Source organism: Monodelphis domestica, chromosome 2 (genome assembly GCF_027887165.1).
Source record: "Monodelphis domestica isolate mMonDom1 chromosome 2, mMonDom1.pri, whole genome shotgun sequence".
Taxonomy (NCBI): Eukaryota; Metazoa; Chordata; class Mammalia; order Didelphimorphia; family Didelphidae; genus Monodelphis; species Monodelphis domestica.
In genome coordinates, this window is record NC_077228.1 from 376,833,226 (window position 1) to 376,850,134 (window position 16,909).

Genomic DNA, 16,909 nt, shown 5'->3' on the forward strand with positions numbered 1-16,909 from the left:
ACAGGCTGGTGGAGGGTTTCTCTTATTCCTGTCTAAGCTAATCTATGCTTGTTTTCTTAAGTTCTAAGTCTTTAGCAGTAGACAGTAAAAGGAAGAAAAAGTTCTAGTTCTGACCTTAAGAGCTGGTTGGGCTTGTGTCTTCAGGCTGATTCCCTAAAGACTGGCCTTACAGTTCAAATTGCTTCTCTTTTGTTTGATGACATGATCACAGGAATCCAGGTAGAGCACACAGTTGGGGAAATCAGGAATAGAGGTACTTCTATCCTTAGACAGGGAGGGAGGCTCCTTCCAGTTTGAAGGCCAGGAGAGAGAGTCCCCAGAGGCCAACTGTCACTCTCCAAGTTCCCGTCCCCCCACCAACTGTCATTCTTGTCGATATCTTCTTTCTAACATTCCAACTGCTGTTTGTTCCACCTGAGTGGCAGAAAGTCCAAAACTTACTTCAGTTTTCCTTCCCACAGTTGTCTCCTTTTTCTCCATGTAAACTAGAACGACCTTCAGGAATTGATGCAGAGTGAAAGGAGCAGAACCAGGAGAACATTGTACACATAGACTGATACACTGTGGTACAATCAAACGTAATGGACTTCTCTACTAGTAGCAATGCAATGATCCAGAACAATTCTGAGGGACTTATGAGAAAGATGCTATTCACATTCAGAAGAAAAACTGTGGGAGCAGAAAAGCAGAAGAAAAACAACTGCTTGATCACATGGTTGATGGGGATATGATTGCAGATGTAGACTCTAAATGATCATGCTAGTTCAAATATCAATAATATGGAAATAGGTCTTGATCAATGACACATGTAAAACTCAGTGGAATTGAGCATCAGCTAGGAGGAGTTTGGTGGGAGGGGAGGGAAAGAACATGAATCTTGTAACCATGGAAAAATATTCAAAATTAAATAAAATTAAAAAAATAATAATAAACTTAAAAAAAAAGAATCTAGGCAGTTGTGCCCTATTTGGATCAAAACCAACAACTGTTGCATTATATTTGTTTTTTTCTTTCATGTATAATGAAGCCATGGTTCATTAGCCTATTAACTCAGAACTGAGGAACACTTAAAAAACTGGATTGCAAATTTTTTTTCTACAGCAACTTTCATCAACTAAAAAAAAATTGTAGCCAGGACAAATAAAACTCAACATTGCTTAGAGTGGAAGATATATCGAATTTTTCTTTTTTTTTTTTATTATTTCAGAAAATTGATGTCAGGTTCCTAATTTCCTAATAAGAGCTATAAAAAATGGAAGGTCTGCCTGGAGAAGTTGTGGGTTCCTTTGTTGGAAATCTTCAAGCAGAAGCTGGAGGACAGGTATGTTCTAGATGACTACTGAGGTCTCTTCCAACTCTCAAATTTTGTGATTAAAGAGATACAATTGAGCCAATTTAAGATTTAAAATTCACAAATACAGCTTAAAAATCACACAACTACACAACACATTTTATTCAATTTTAATATGGTTTTCATTATTAACTTATAAAACAAAATGATATCCAGGTTCTAAAATTAAAAAAGCCTCTGCATTTCCCACAGCTACCTCAGTCAGTGTTGGGTCCAAGGCTGATCCCCGGAGCACTGAAGGATACTGGGGGCAGGAATTAAGGAGGAAGGAAAAATCTACAGGAAATGGGAGAGGGTTTCCTGCCCCTCACGGTCTCAGGCAGGTTGAATGTCTTCGTGGGCCGCCTTCTCCTTCCTTAGAGCTCGTGTGTATTTTTTTTTTAAACCCTTACCTTCCGTCTTGGAGTCAACACTATGTATTGGTTCCAAAGCAGAAGAGTGGTGAGGGCTAGGCAATGGGGGTTAAGGAACTTGCTCAGGGTCACACAGCGGGGAAGTGTCTGAGGTCAAATTTGAACACCCGACTCTAGGCCTGGCTCTCAATTCCCTGAGCTATCCAACTGCTCCCTCCCGTGTGTATTTTTGCTGCTTCCTCCTCTTCACACTTCTGTCCCTTTACAAAGCCTGCTAGACCACAGTTCGACGGTTAGGGAGGACTGGGCTCCACTCCGGGAGAACTGAAAGAAGGATCCCTAATCTTTCAGTTTAGCTAGAGTCCGTAACCATTACGTGAGCGGGACTAGTATTTAACTACCGGAAGAGAGGCGAGGTTTACGACCTTAGCAACGCTTATCAACTTCCCGTCGGATGAGTTACTGACATGGGTAGTTGAAAGGAGTCGGCGGGGTTGTACCCTGAGCCTAGAGGGGAACCCGTGGGCTGTTTAGCGGGTCTCTGACTACAGTGGAAGATGGAACCAGCCGGTGACGGGTCCGCGAGGGCAGGTCAGGGTGCAGCTGAGAGGGTGGAGCCCGAGTGGCAGTCCTTTATGGCTCCGGTAGGGCTCAGCAGCCACAGCAATCAGCAGCTTCTTTGGCATCACAGAGCTGGAGGAGCTGGAGCTGGAGCTGGAGTTAGAGCGCGACGGGGCTCCGGCCCCGGCCGGACAGCGGCTCCTCCCCGCGGGGCCCACCAGGACTAGGGAGCGGCTACAGACGGACGCTGAAGTGTTCGTGGTTGAAGGCGGCAGTGGCGGGAGATGTGGAACTTGCATCGTACCCCGTTGGGTCACCTCCATGGTGCTGTACGCTGCTTTCCTGGGGATGGTGAGAGCAGAGGGCCGGGCTAGAGACATTTATTTATTATTCAATTAAAATTTTTAAAAATATATTTCCATGGTTACATGATTCATTTTCTTTCCCCTCTCTCTTCCCTCCTCTTAGAGCTGACAAGCAATTCTACTGGCTTATACTTTGACAAGTGATATCACTTGATACCAATTTCCATATTATTCATTTTTTAAATAGAGCAATCTTTTTAAAACCAAAGCCCCAAAACATATATCCATAAAAACAAGTGTTAAGTCACATGTTTTCTTCTGGATTTCTACTCCCTTAGTTCTTTCTCTCAATGTGGATAGCTTTCTTTCTCACAAGTCCCTCTGGATTGTCCTGGATCATTGCATTTCTATTAGTAGCAAAGTCAATTACATTTGATGGGTCCACAGTATTTCAGTTTCTCTATACAATGTTTTCCTGATTCTTCTCATTTCCTTTCCCATCAGTTCATGGAAGGCTTTTCAGTTCATATAGAAATCAGGCAATTCATCATTCTTTATAGAACAATAGTATTCCATCACCATCATATACCACAAATTTGTTCAGCCATTCCCTAATCAAGGAATCATTTTCCATTTTTTGCCACCACAACAAGTGCAGCTATGAATATTTTTGTACAACTTTTATTATCTCTTTGGGGTACAAACCTAGCAGTGGTATGACTGGATCAAAGCATATGCATTCTTTTAAAGCCTTGGGGCATAATTCCAAATTGCCTTCCAGAATGGTCGGATAGATTCACAACTCCACCAACAAAGCATTAGTTTCCCAATTTTGCCACATCCCCTCCCAACATTTATTATTTTCCTTTACTGTCATATTGGCCAATCTGCTATGTATGAGATGGTACCTCAGAGTTGTTTTGATTTGCATTTCTCTAATCAGGAGGGATTTAGAACACTTTTTCGTGTGATTATTAGTTTTTATTTCTTTTCTGAAAACTATTATATCCCTTGACCATTTGTCAATTGAGGAATGACTTGATTTCTTGTACATTTGACTTAGTTCCTTATAAATTTGAGAAATTAGACCTTTGTCAGAGATTTTTGCTATAAAATTTTTTCCTCAGTTTGTTGCTTCTAATTTTGGTTGCATTGTTTTTTATTGTTTAAAACCTTTTTAATTTAATATAATCAAAATTATTCATTTTGCATCTTGTAATGTTCTCTATCTCTTGCTTGGTCTTAAATTTTTTCCTTTCCTATAGTTTTGACAGGTATACTATTCTATGTTCATCCAGTTTCTTATAATTTCCCTCTATTTAAGTCATTTACCAATTTTGAATTTATCTTGGTTGGGTTAGAGACTTTTAAATGGGCATCCCTGGGAGGTGTGTGCGGTCCTTCACACTGTTTGAAATAACTGCCACTCATGTGGTACTTTAAGGTTTGGAAACATTGTCTCATTGGGTACTCATAGCAACTCTGGGAAGTAAGGGCACTATTGTGTATCCCCATTTTATGGATGGGGAAACTGAGGCAGGCAAGCGGTTAAGTGACTTTTGCTCAGCGTCATACAGCTAGTAACTGTGTGAAGTTGGATTTGAACTAGGATCTTCCTTCCTAACTGTACATGCTCTGTCTGTTGTATTCCTTAGCAGCCACCTGTTTTCTAGTTTCCTCTTTCTCTCTGCTCTTTCCTCCCAAATTCATTATAATCACCAGGATATTTCTTCCTACTCCACCTACTTCCTACTCCGGAGTGCACTTACTAGTTTCTAGTATTTGACAGTTACCTTAACCGAACCAAATTCCGAAATGGAGCTGCCCTCTAGAGCTCCAGGCTCCCACTCCCCAAATCCTGCCAATATGCTTCCTCTGGAGTGCCCTTGCAGAAGTGGAAATGTGTTTACCTGCCCCACGACTCATCTGAGCCATTCAACTCAGTGTGGCTCCTGCCAGCACGTGGCCCCTTACCTGCTGGGCTCCCCCGACATTGAGTTGGCATTTTGAGTATCTGATTAGAGCCCCAGCCTGGGATAGCTCCCCTATAATAAATATATTTCACCTACCTTTCTTCCCTGCACCTTCTGCATTTCTAGGGTTATTTATTCAGCTGTGTCCTTCATCTGAAAAATAAAGGGGTTAGACTAGATGGTCCCTGGGGACCCTTGCAGCTTCATCAGGCTCTGAATCTTGTGACTGGATCTTCATTTTGTGGTTTTGAGACCTGCCACTGCTGGCTAAGACCTAAAATGACCTTAGCCCTGGCAAGGTGTGTATGATTAGATTTATGATTGAGGCCCCTCAGGGTTAGAGGGCATATAGGACTTCAACTGAAACCGAGTCAGTTTTGTTAAAAGAAGGAGGTGCAAGCTTTGCTTTCCAGTGGAAGGAGACCTGGGCTTGGATTCAAATCTCAGTTTTGTTGTTTACTGACTGTTTGACTTCAGGGCAGGTTACCTGCACGTCTGAGGCTTCTGTTTTCCTTGCTCATTTCTAAATTGAAGTAGTTGAATTAGATGATGTTAGGTCCTTCTCAACTTAAATCTGTGATTATTGTTTTCTCATGCTTTTCTGGATCCCTAAGATGTTTAAAAGGTCTAAACTGTTGAATTTCCTCTGGAAAATGCCTGTTACTTAGGGTCCTACTGGATGCTGTTTTCTTTGGGAATAACATTTATTAGAAACTGCCTTCCATTTTCATAAATTTATTGCTAATTAAATGAGTTTTTTGGAGAGTACCCTTTCCCCAAGTATTATTCAGAGCAGTGCTACATGCAACCTGATTGAAGACCTTGCCTTCTAGTCACATTAAGATTAAAAAAGATTTACATTGTTTTCTAGTTAGGAAAGTCTCTTTGCAATCCAGAATAGTATCTCTTACACTTGTACACATTGTACAGGATAGATATGCAATGGATGGTAGTAGTCATTGATTAGAAAGAGACCTTTCTGGTTTGATCTAGATTGCTCATTTCTGAGATGCTTAAATAAGCTCAGAAAGGATCTATGACTTGTTCAGTCTGACAGCTAGGATGCTAACCCAGGTCCCTTAACTGCAAATCCACTGCCATTTCCCTGCTATCACTGTCTCCCAAATGACTTTGTTTCCTTTCAGAAATGTCAGCAGTTCATAGTAAAAACCATACATCTACAGATGATATTTTATTACAGGCAGTATATATATATATATATATACATATATATATATATATATATATATAAATTTTTAGTCACATGACCCATTTACATTCTTAAAAATTAACTTCCATAAGCTTTTGTGTATATGGATTATATCTTTTGATATTTAGTATTTTAGAAATTAGCAAAGTGATAAAAAAATTAAAAATTCACCTATTCATTTAAAAAAACAACCATAATCCCATCCCATGTTGACATAACATTATCTAATATAACAATTTTAATTAAAAATCTTATCTAAAACAAAAATAATATAGAGTGGTTTTTTCATCTTAATATTTTTGCAAATCTCAGAATTTAATATGTTGTTTTGGTTGAAGTATATGAAGAAAATCTGGCCTCACAGATACAATCAGTAGTCAATAAACATTTATTGAGCCCCTACTATTTGCCAGATCCCATTGTAAGTGTTGGCAATAGGAAATGAAAAAAAGAATGACAACTCCATCTCTCCAGGTGCTTACCAGCTAATGAGGGGTGATAATATAAAAAAGGAAGCAGTAAAGGGAGGTTGATGTGGAAATTTTATTTACCTACATGAAGACACATAAAGATGGGGAAGGTGGAGAAGTCAGAGAAGTCCTAAAGTGTTTGTGTAGTCCAAAGGGCATTTTCAGAGTATAGAGCTCAGAGTCTGGAGTCAAAAAGACTTGAGTTCAAATTTAGCCTCAGACACCATCATACTCAGCTGTGTTTGTGATCCTGGGCAAGTCACTTAATCCTGTTTATCTTATTATGTTAAATGAGCTGGAGAAGAAAACGGCAAACCACTCCTGTATCTTTGTCAAGAAAACCCCACTAGGGTCACAAAAAGTTGAACAAGGCTGAATAGCTACCATAGAGGCAGGCAGAAAATGAGGAGATATCTGTGCTGAGTCTCTTCTTAAAATGGAGATTTGGGAGTTTTGGACACTGCTCTGCAATCAGAGTTGGAAAAGAGAGGAGTGTTTTAATAGCCTTTTCAGATAACTGTGGATATTTGCTTTGGCAATCCAATTTCTTGGACAAATAGTAGTTTCCTACAGGTTAGTTGTAACATGGAATCTGAAATGATATCAGTGAACTTGTCTTGCTCTCTTACTTTATCTTGAAATGACTCTTTTACCCATGTATAGTTGTGGCAACCTGCATTGGTCATCTGGGACAAATTGGTTTACATGCTATCCATTTCTAGGATGCTGAGGGAAAAATACCTTTTCCTATCTTTTCATTTCTTATTTAGTTTCACAAAGTTTCTTTGGAAAAACATTACTTCCTTCCATGAATCAGTAAGTCCAAAATACCAGTTTCATCTGTTTCATTAAAATGAGAAGAGATTCTAATGTACCTTTTATAGCTAGCAATCTCTGCTTGAATATGATAAAACATGTAATAAATAATAGTGGGTTTTAGGTCAAATTTAGAAAAATTTCCAAAAAACTAATATTGGAAAATAAGAACGAAGGATATTTATTCTGTCTTCACATAGACACAAAGAAAACTTCAGGATTTCAAAATAATGATTTATTGAATGATAATGAAATAATAGGGATTATGTTGAGCATAACCAAAGGTAACTAGTAAGAACACAGTAAAATTACTTGTGAACAAGGTTGAAAACAGACATATCTATACATTGATCATTCAACCATAGCAAATTCTAGACAACACGAATATATAAAGACTCAGTTTTGGCATAGGGAATGATTAAAAACATTTTTAAAATACATAGAAGAAAACAAGCTAAGTTTATTACTACTAGGCTATGTATACTAGGGTCTGGGGAAATTTAATAACTATAGCATTTGTGGACTATACAAGGACTTGAGTTTAGAGATTCAGATTTATATTATAGGACATCTTCAGTACGGTAAATTTTGATATTGTAGAATGGAAGTGAAAGCAAAGATGAACCTTTTGAAAAATCATTCCTAATGATCTAAATACTGATTGATGTTGCAACAGATTGCTCTCACTTTGAGAATAGTTAATATAGGACATAGAAGCCTGGCCTTTGAAATCTCTACAATTTGACCACATGTAATCATGAGACAAGTCACTTAACCTCTCAATGCCCCAGGTATCTCTTTAAGACTAGGTTAGACTTGTATGCAGAAGGGGAATTTTCTACATAGATGAAATCAGCAGTTGCAACCAAAATATTTTTGCTACTTTTCTCAGTGATTTAGATTTTTAAAATTTAAGATTGTGGGATAATTGCATGTGCATGCAGTATAATTCAAAATCTAGTTTTAGTATTATTTATTAAAGTTTACTCTGAATATTGTTTTAGGATTCATTGAAAATTGTAATTCACTAGACAAAGGGCAAAGAACATTTACATTTTTCAAGGAACTATTTTTTAAACTTTGTAACCCATCAAAAGCAGAGAAGCATCAGGACTTGCTATATTCAAAATGGGAGGGCCAATTCAGGAATTTGTGGATTTTGTAATCCTAAAACTGCCACTGCTACTTTCTGCCTACTTAATACAAATCAGTAAATTTCTGAACAATTCACTTTTTTCAATTATCCAATAGAAAATTAAAAGCTACTGTTCACATAGACCTAATGGAGATGTAATCTCATCCTTATGGATAGTCCTCCCAACAGTGCAATTTGTATTCCATTCATATCTTCTTATTCTCTGATGACCCATATCCATGAATTCCCATAAGTTCTCTACAAGGATTTTAGCCAACATTCTGGGGATATTGTTCTGGTGATTTTGACATTTGTGAATACCATTATAGGCCATTCATCTGTTATCTCCACCTCTCACCACAAAATTGGTCTATTTCTTGTTCTGATCACATACTTTTTTGATGATATCTTCTCTTTAGCTTTTTGCATGTAATTGGTAGTACTTTTAAGTGCTTCATTCTATTTATGCCCACTGTCTCCATTGCTCATTCTTCAAATGATTCACAGGTATAGGGCCAACTGGAAGAATATTGGTTTTACATGAGGATTAATATGAAAAATGCTGTACCTGATTATGCATGTCAAATCTACATGAGGTTGTTTACCAACTCAAGGAGAGTGGTAGTTTTTGGATGAGTGGGGGAAGGAGAGGGTTGAAATTCAATATTATTTGAAAAAATATTGGAAACTGTTGGGGGGGAATTAAATTAAATTTTAATATAAAAAAGTTGAAAAAAGAGAAAATAGAAACCCCTTGGATGACTGTAAAGCTAAATTCCATATTCTAACATAACTGAATGAAGAATAAATAACTGTGAGTTAAAAAAAAAGAATATTGGTTTTAAAAAGATATTTGTTTTGGAGGAAAGCCTGGTGCCCTTCCAAGTGCTATGTATTAATTAGAGACATGCTAAACTATAAGACCCTTCCATTCAGCAATACCATTAGTAAATCTGCCTCCCAAAAAGAGCAAAGAAAAAGGATAAAGACCCATATTTAGAAAAAAATATTGATAGCAGCTCTTTTAATGATGGCAAAGATTTGGAAATTGAGGAAATGCTCATCAATTGAGGGATGACTAAACAAAGTTATGGTATATGATTGTAATGGAATGCTACTGTGCTTTAAGAAATAAAAAGCAGGATAGTTTCATTTTTCTTCCACATTTCTAACTTGATTTTTGAATTCCTTTTTGTTTTTTTTTCCAGTGCCTGAGACCAATTCCCATTTTTCTTTGAAGTTTTGAATGTGCTTGCTTGGATTTCACTGTCCACTGTTGATTCCCTGCCTTGCTCTTTTGTCTTCATAGAAATTTTCAATGGTTAGGTATTTTCTTTTGCTGTTTGCTCATTTTCCCAGTCTTTTTTGGCCTGTGGACTAGGAATTCTAAAAACTGATGATTCTATCTCCTGCTGATGACTTGCAGAAGTCAGCATTCAGTTATTTTTCCTTGGGGCTAAGGGCTTCATCACAGCACAGGCTTGAAAGGGCCAAGCACTATGGATTTCTGTGCCTCACTGTGGGCTAGTACCAGGGCCTGGGACTTTGGTGGGGGTGGGGGTTTGGGGGTGGGGGCGTGTTGCTCTGTTGTTGGTGAAGTCTGGGTCTTGGGATCCCAAAGTTGGCCTATGCCCAGGCTCAGAACCTGGCCTGGTAGGTGCAGGGGTGGTTGGCCAGTACTCCTCTGTGTGAAGTTTTACCTCTGGTTCCCCCATATCTTGTGAAAATCGACTCTACCTACCTTTCAAGTTGTATTCACTGGAAGAGCCTCCTCACTTCATCTTGTGGTTGGTTTTTGTCTCCTATTGTTTTGAGACACTTTTCAAAGACTGGTTTGAAAGAATTCTCAGAGTGGTTTCAGCTTTTGCTGATACTGAACCACCATTTTGATTCTTCCCTCTGGACCAGGATAGTTTCAGAAACACTTGGGAAGACTCATTGTGAATTGATGAAAAGTGAAGTGAATAGAAGCAGAACACATAGAAAAAGTTATATTCTATAAATTATGGTATGTGATCGTAATGGAATACTATTGTGCTTTAAGAAATAATAAGCAGGATAGTTTCATTTTTCTTCCACATTTCTTATTTGATTTTTAATTCTTTTTGGGGGGTTTTCCCAGTGCTTGAGACCAATTCCCATTTTTTTCTTTGAAGTTTTGAATGGGCTTGCTTGGATTTCACTGCCCCCTGTTGATTCTGCACTTTGCTCTTTTGTGCTGTACAGTGATCCAAGACAATTCTGAAGGACTCATGATGAAACATGTTATCTACTTCTGGAGAAAGAATTAATAGAATCGGAATGAGGATTGATGCATTTTTTGTACACTTTATTTTTCTTGCCTTTTTTATGCAGCATGAGTACCATGGAAATATGTTTATCAAGATTTCACATGTATAATTGATATCACATTTCTTGCCTTTACAGTGGGTGGAGAGAGGGAAGGGAGGAGAATTTTGAACTCAAAATGTTTTTAAAAGTGAATGTTAAAAATAAATAATAAAGAAAATTTAAAAAAAAAAGAATATACTATGCAGTTCCATGAATGCAATTCAACCTACCCCTTTCTGTCCATTTAACCTGAACTGAGTTTAGTGTTCAACTGCAGTTTCTAAGTCTCCTTGATCCCTATTATAGATGGCCCATGATTTTGTCCTTGGTTTCCCAGGGAATAGCCTTAGCAGACCACCAGTTCTGTTTCCAACCCAGCCATCACAGCTATTATCAAAGGGAACAACACCACTACCACCTGTTGCTGATCAGTGGCCACCTTTGGGATAGACAAGCCAGCCTACCTGAATCAGCAAAGCATTCTGATGGAGTGATAGGAGGTGGCATGTAGGCATGAGTCAAACCACCATAACCCTCTTAACTGTCACTTTCCCTTTGACCCCAGTGGGGACAGTCAGAGTCCCACTATTGGGAATTATAGTGTACCAGCACATTCATTGGTCTTATTTCTAGCCTTGCTTATAGCAGTCATCAAAGTGAGTAACCATTGAGGACAAGGAGCCTGCCATTCCCACAACTTCTAACATCAGCTTCCAGTCCACTTCCACTGAAAAGCAGACACTATAGACTCAGCTTTTTCAGCAGTCCACAGGTATTAAAGATTGGAAAAGAAAGTTCTCTACTTCAGTGTCCTTGGCATTATCAACCTAAGAACTAGATAGGCTGTTATCAGTGGAAATAACATTAAAGGTTGGTAGAGCTATGAATTGACCCACCCATTCTGAAAAAGAGTTGTTCTATAAAAGTCATTAAATTATATATGCCCCTTGACCATATTATACCACTATCAGGCCTATATATTGCAAAGAAACCAAAGCAAGAAGAAAAGGACACATGGACAAAAATATGGCAGCTCTTTTGTAGTAGCAAAGAAATAGCTGACCATATTTTGGGAAATGGCTAAACAAATTGAGGCATATGAAAGTGATAGAATGTTACTATGTCATAAGAAATAATTAGAAGAATAGTTTCAAAGAAATCTGGGACTATCAGAAAACTGATACAGAGTGAAGTAAGCAGTGCCAAAAGGCCAACAGACAGTCTACAACAATAGCAACATTATAAAGAAAAACAACTTTGAAAAACGTGAGAACTCTGCTATCACGATTCCATAGGAGAGAGAGGGATGCCTGCTATTCCCCTCTTGACAGATTTGATAGGCTTGGGATACTGAAATAGAATATGTAAACTGGGGGAAACTGTTTCTTGTTGCAATGACTGTTCTATTCTCTGGCTGTGACTAGAGAGAGCTACTGTTAGGGAATACACCCTGAGGATCTCCTAGTTATAATGGAGATAGATGAGAGACACTGCTAGTATAGGGGAATGTTGTCACATAGGGATATTGGCATACAGGGATGCGGGTACATAGAAGATTATCCTGGGGTTTATTCTGGGTTTTGCCGGCTGCTCTATTGATGGCTGATTGATCAATCTATTTCCTAATCTCCTTCCTCCTTCACTCCCTTCCTTTTTCAACCCTCTGCTTCCCCTTCACCTCCCAATTCTTCTTGAAGTCTTTGGTTCCTTCCCTCCCCCCTAAGTGAACTATAAAGATCTTTTCTTTTCCTTTTTCAAATAGGGGTTTATTGGGATAATAGGATGGGAAACTGAGGAAAGTGGGATGAGGGTTTCCCTAATCTATAAGGGGAATTTGAGAGGGTTTTGGAAATAGTCCAGTGACATAGGTGAGAAGAGAAACAGTTAGATAAATGGAGGACAATAGTTAAGATCTTTCTTCTTTTACAACACCATCAAGGTCTCTTAGTTTCTCCTGGCCAGCTTAAACTCTCAGAGAGAGACAATTAACTCAAAAGTCAAGTTTCTCCTTCTTCTCCTTTCTCTGTGGACAGAAAAAACCCAACTCTTGGTCAGTCAAAATCTCAGAGAGTGTTGTATTTTAGCTTGTCCTTCAAAACCTTTCTCTCTTTATGCCTCTTCCACAATATCGAATGAGACATTTTGGGATATAGGCAGTGTGGGGATTAGTTTTATTGCCTATGAGTATTTGTTACAAGGGCTTCATTTCCTTTATTTTTTTTCTAGTGATGGTAGGTTGAAGAAGGGTATAGGGTAGCAAAAAAAAAAAAAGAAAAAGGGTTATTGGGGTGTCTTTTTAAAAAATTAAGAAAACAGAAGGAAGGCTGTAAAGAAGCACACAGATAAGAAATCTTTGAAAACTATAGATTGGATTATATACACATTTAAGGAAAAGAAAGCTGTGTATTAGGGACTTGCAGTTTTAAGACCAGTAATTTTTTGTTCTATGTATATGGAAATGTTTGTTTTATTTGGCATTTATTAAGTTCAGAAAGAAATAAACAAATTGAAACAAAAGAAATGATATTTGAAGAAGATACTTTTGCTTTGCCTTTCTCCCTCTAAGGGGCCCTGGAGTCTGGCTATCCAACTTGTAGCTGAAACCTCTATGGGTTGTCTGTCACATTATAATGTGAGTTCCTTAATAACAAGGACTATCTGAACATTTCTCTTTGTATCCCTTGTACTTCACACAATGCTTTGATCATAGTAGCTGATCAGCAAATGCTTTATATTCATTCAAATATATGTTCTAACAGACCAGCTCAGTGGGCATCATCCATCTGTATATCATGATCTGGACAATCAGGAAACATTGTAATACTTCCTTAAGGGGATTCATAAGCAGTCTGAAGAGGTCATCCTAACAGGTCACATAGGAAAAGTCAAGTGGATGAAAAATGCCCATCGTCCAGACCACATAGGTGTATATAGTAATTTAATAATTGTATTTTTTTAATTTCTAGGGTCTGAGTACTGCTATATTAGGACCCACATTTCAAGACTTGGCTATAAATGTGAACCAAAACATCAGTGATATTTCTTATATTTTTGTGGGCCGTGCCTTTGGGTCTCTAGGTGGTTCTGTGATTGGTGGAATCCTCTTTGATCGCTTCAATCATACTTTAATTTTGGGTAAGTAGAATGCTTGAAACAGGTTATTTCTGTGACTTGTCAATAGTTATAATGTTTTATATATTAATGCCTATGGAGACAGCTGGCCTTAAGTTAAGATGATCTTATTTCAGATCTTGCCTTTGACCCATACAGGCTGAGCATTTTGCCTCTTGGTGTGCCCCAGGCAATTCTAAGACTAAATTTTAGAGCAGATGCTGATCTTCATTGGTAACAGGGAGTTTCTCATTTGATTTCCCTCACACTGGTAAAATCACAAATTCAATTAAAAATAGGAAAGCTAATATTAACCTGGGAATTGATAGCCACTTATGTATGAGTATACACACACACATATGTATATGTATATATATACATATATATACAGTATTAAGATATTTTGTTCATATTTTTTACTTAGTACTTAGTAAGTAGCTGCTGTAATTTCAGAATGTAAGAGATGAATTTCTCACATCTTGTTCCCTAGGTAGGAAGCTGATTTTATGTTGGGGAGATAGGTCACCTCCATGGAGTGTCCAGGATCTTTAAGTATACCCAGAAAGTCACTTTTACCCTCAATAGTGCATGGAATCTAGAGTCTTTTTTTTTTTTAATTTTGAACATTATTTTATTTGGTCATTTCCAAACATTATTCACTGGAAACAAAGATCATTTTCTTTTCCTCCCCTCCCCCCCTCCCACCACCTTTCCCTCTCCCATAGCCGACGCACGATTCCACTGGTTATCACATGTGTTCTTGATTCGAACCCATTGCCATGTTGTTGGTATTTGCATTAGAGTGTTCATTTAGAGTCTCTCCTCAGTCATATTCCCTCAACCCCTGTAGTCAAGCAGTTGCTTTTCATCAGTGTTTTTACTCCCACAGTTTATCCTCTGCTTGTGGATAGTATTTTTTAGATCCCTGCAGATTGTTCAGGGACATTGCATTGACACTAATGGAGAAGTCCATCACCTTCGATTGTACCACAGTGTATCAGTCTCTGTGTACAATATTTTCCTGGTTCTGCTCCTTTCGCTCTGCATCACTTCCTGGAGGTTGTTCCAGTCTCCATGGAATTCCTCTACTTTATTATTCCTTTTAGCACAATAGTATTCCATCACCAACATATACCACAATTTGTTCAGCCATTCCCCAATTGATGGGCATCCCCTCGTTTTCCAATTTTTGGCCACTACAAAGAGCACAGCTATGAATATTCTTGTACAAGTCTTTTTCCTTATTATCTCTTTGGGGTACAAACCCAGCAGTGCTATAGCTGGATCAAAGGGCAGACAGTCCCTTATCACCCTTTGGGCATAGTTCCAAATTGCCCTCCAGAATGGTTGGATCAATTCACAACTCCACCAGCAATGAATTAGTGTCCCCACTTTGCCACATCCCCTCCAGCATTCATTACTTTCCATAGCTGTCATGTTAGCCAATCTGCTAGGTGTGAGGTGATACCTCAGAGTTGTTTTAATTTGCCTCTCTCTGATTATAAGAGATGTAGAGCACTTTTTCATGTGCTTATTAATAGTTTTGATTTCTTTGGCTGAGAACTGCCTGTTCATGTCCTTTGCCCATTTGTCAATTGGAGAATGGCTTGATTTTTTGTACAATTGATTTAGTTCTTTGTAAATTTGAGTAATTAAACCTTTGACAGAGGTTTTTATGAAGATTGTTTCCCAATTTGTTGCTACCCTTCTGATTTTGGTTACATTGGTTTTGTTTGTACAAAAACTTTTTAATTTGATGTATTCCAGATTATTTATTTTGCATTTTGTAACTCTTTCTAATTCTTGCTTGGTTTTGAAATCTTTCCCTTCCCAAAGGTCTGACATGTATACTATTCTGTGTTCGCCTAATTTTCTTATAGTTTCCTTCTTTATGTTCAAGTCATTCACCCATTTTGAATTTATCTTGGTGTAGGGTGTGAGGTGTTGATCTAAACCTAATCTTTCCCACACTGTCCTCCAATTTTCCCAGAAGTTTTTATGAAATAGTGGATTTTTGTCCCAAAAGCTGGGATCTTTGGGTCTGTCATATACTGTCTTGCTGAGGTTGCTTGCCCCCAGTCTATTCCACTGATCCTCCTTTCTTTCTCTTAGCCAGTACCAAATTGTTTTGATGACCACTGCTTTATAATATAGTCTGAGATCTGGGACTGCAAGTCCCCCTTCCTTTGTATTTTTTTTTCATTATTTCCCTGGATATCCTTGATCTTTTGTTCTTCCAAATGAACTTTGTTATAGTTTTTTCTAAATCAGTAAAAAAAAATTTTGGAAGTTCCATGGGTATGGCACTAAATAGATAGATGAGTTTGGGTAGGATGGTCATTTTTATTATATTGGCTCGTCCTACCCATGTGCAGTTGATGTTATTCCAATTGTTCAAGTCTAGTTTTAGTTGTGTGGAAAGTGTTTTGTAGTTGTGTTCATATAGATTCTGTGTTTGTCTCGGGAGATAGATTCCTAAGTATTTTATTTTGTCTAAGGTAATTTTGAATGGGATTTCTCTTTCTAGTTCTTCCTGCTGAGCTGTGTTGGAATTATATAGAAATGCTGATGACTTATGTGGGTTTATTTTGTATCCTGCAACTTTGCTAAAGTTGTTGATTATTTCGATTAGCTTTTTGGTTGAATCTCTAGGATTCTCTAAGTAGACCATCATGTCATCTGCAAAGAGCGATAATTTGGTCTCCTCCTTGCTTATTTTAATGCCTTCAATTTCTTTTTCTTCTCTAATTGCTACTGCTAGTGTTTCTAATACAATGTCAAATAATAGAGGTGATAATGGGCATCCTTGTTTCACTCCTGATCTTAATGGGAATGGATTTAGTTTATCCCCATTGCAGATGATATTAGCTGATGGTTTTAGATATATACTGTTTATTATTTTTAGGAATGACCCTTCTATTCCTATGCTTTCTAGTGTTTTTAGTAGGAATGGGTGTTGTATTTTATCAAAGGCTTTTTCTGCATCTATTGAGATAATCATGTGGTTCTTGTTGGTTTGCTTGTTGATGTGGTCAATTATGTGGATAGTTTTCCTAATATTGAACCAGCCCTGCATCCCTGGTATAAATCCTACTTGATCATGGTGGATGACCCTTCTGATCACTTGCTGGAGTCTTTTTGCTACTATCCTATTTAAGATTTTTGCATCTATATTCATTAGGGAGATTGGTCTATAATTTTCTTTCTCTGTTTTTGGCCTGCCTGGTTTGGGAATTAGTACCATGTTTGTGTTATAAAAGGAGTTTGGTAGAACTCCCTCTTTGCTTATTATG

The 16,909-nt window shown here is 37.9% G+C and overlaps 1 protein-coding gene across 1 annotated transcript in view; it reads left to right on the forward strand.

Annotated features, from left to right (window-relative positions):
* Positions 1-1,089: 1,089 nt before the first annotated feature.
* LOC100029352 (sodium-dependent glucose transporter 1B) overlaps positions 1,090-16,909 on the forward strand; it is a 37,606-nt gene continuing 21,786 nt past the window's right edge. The window contains exon 1 of the mRNA XM_056814355.1: positions 1,090-2,616. Within this exon, the coding sequence (XP_056670333.1) occupies positions 2,550-2,616 (67 nt within the window). The 5' untranslated portion in view covers positions 1,090-2,549. The remainder of the gene's footprint in view (positions 2,617-16,909) is intronic.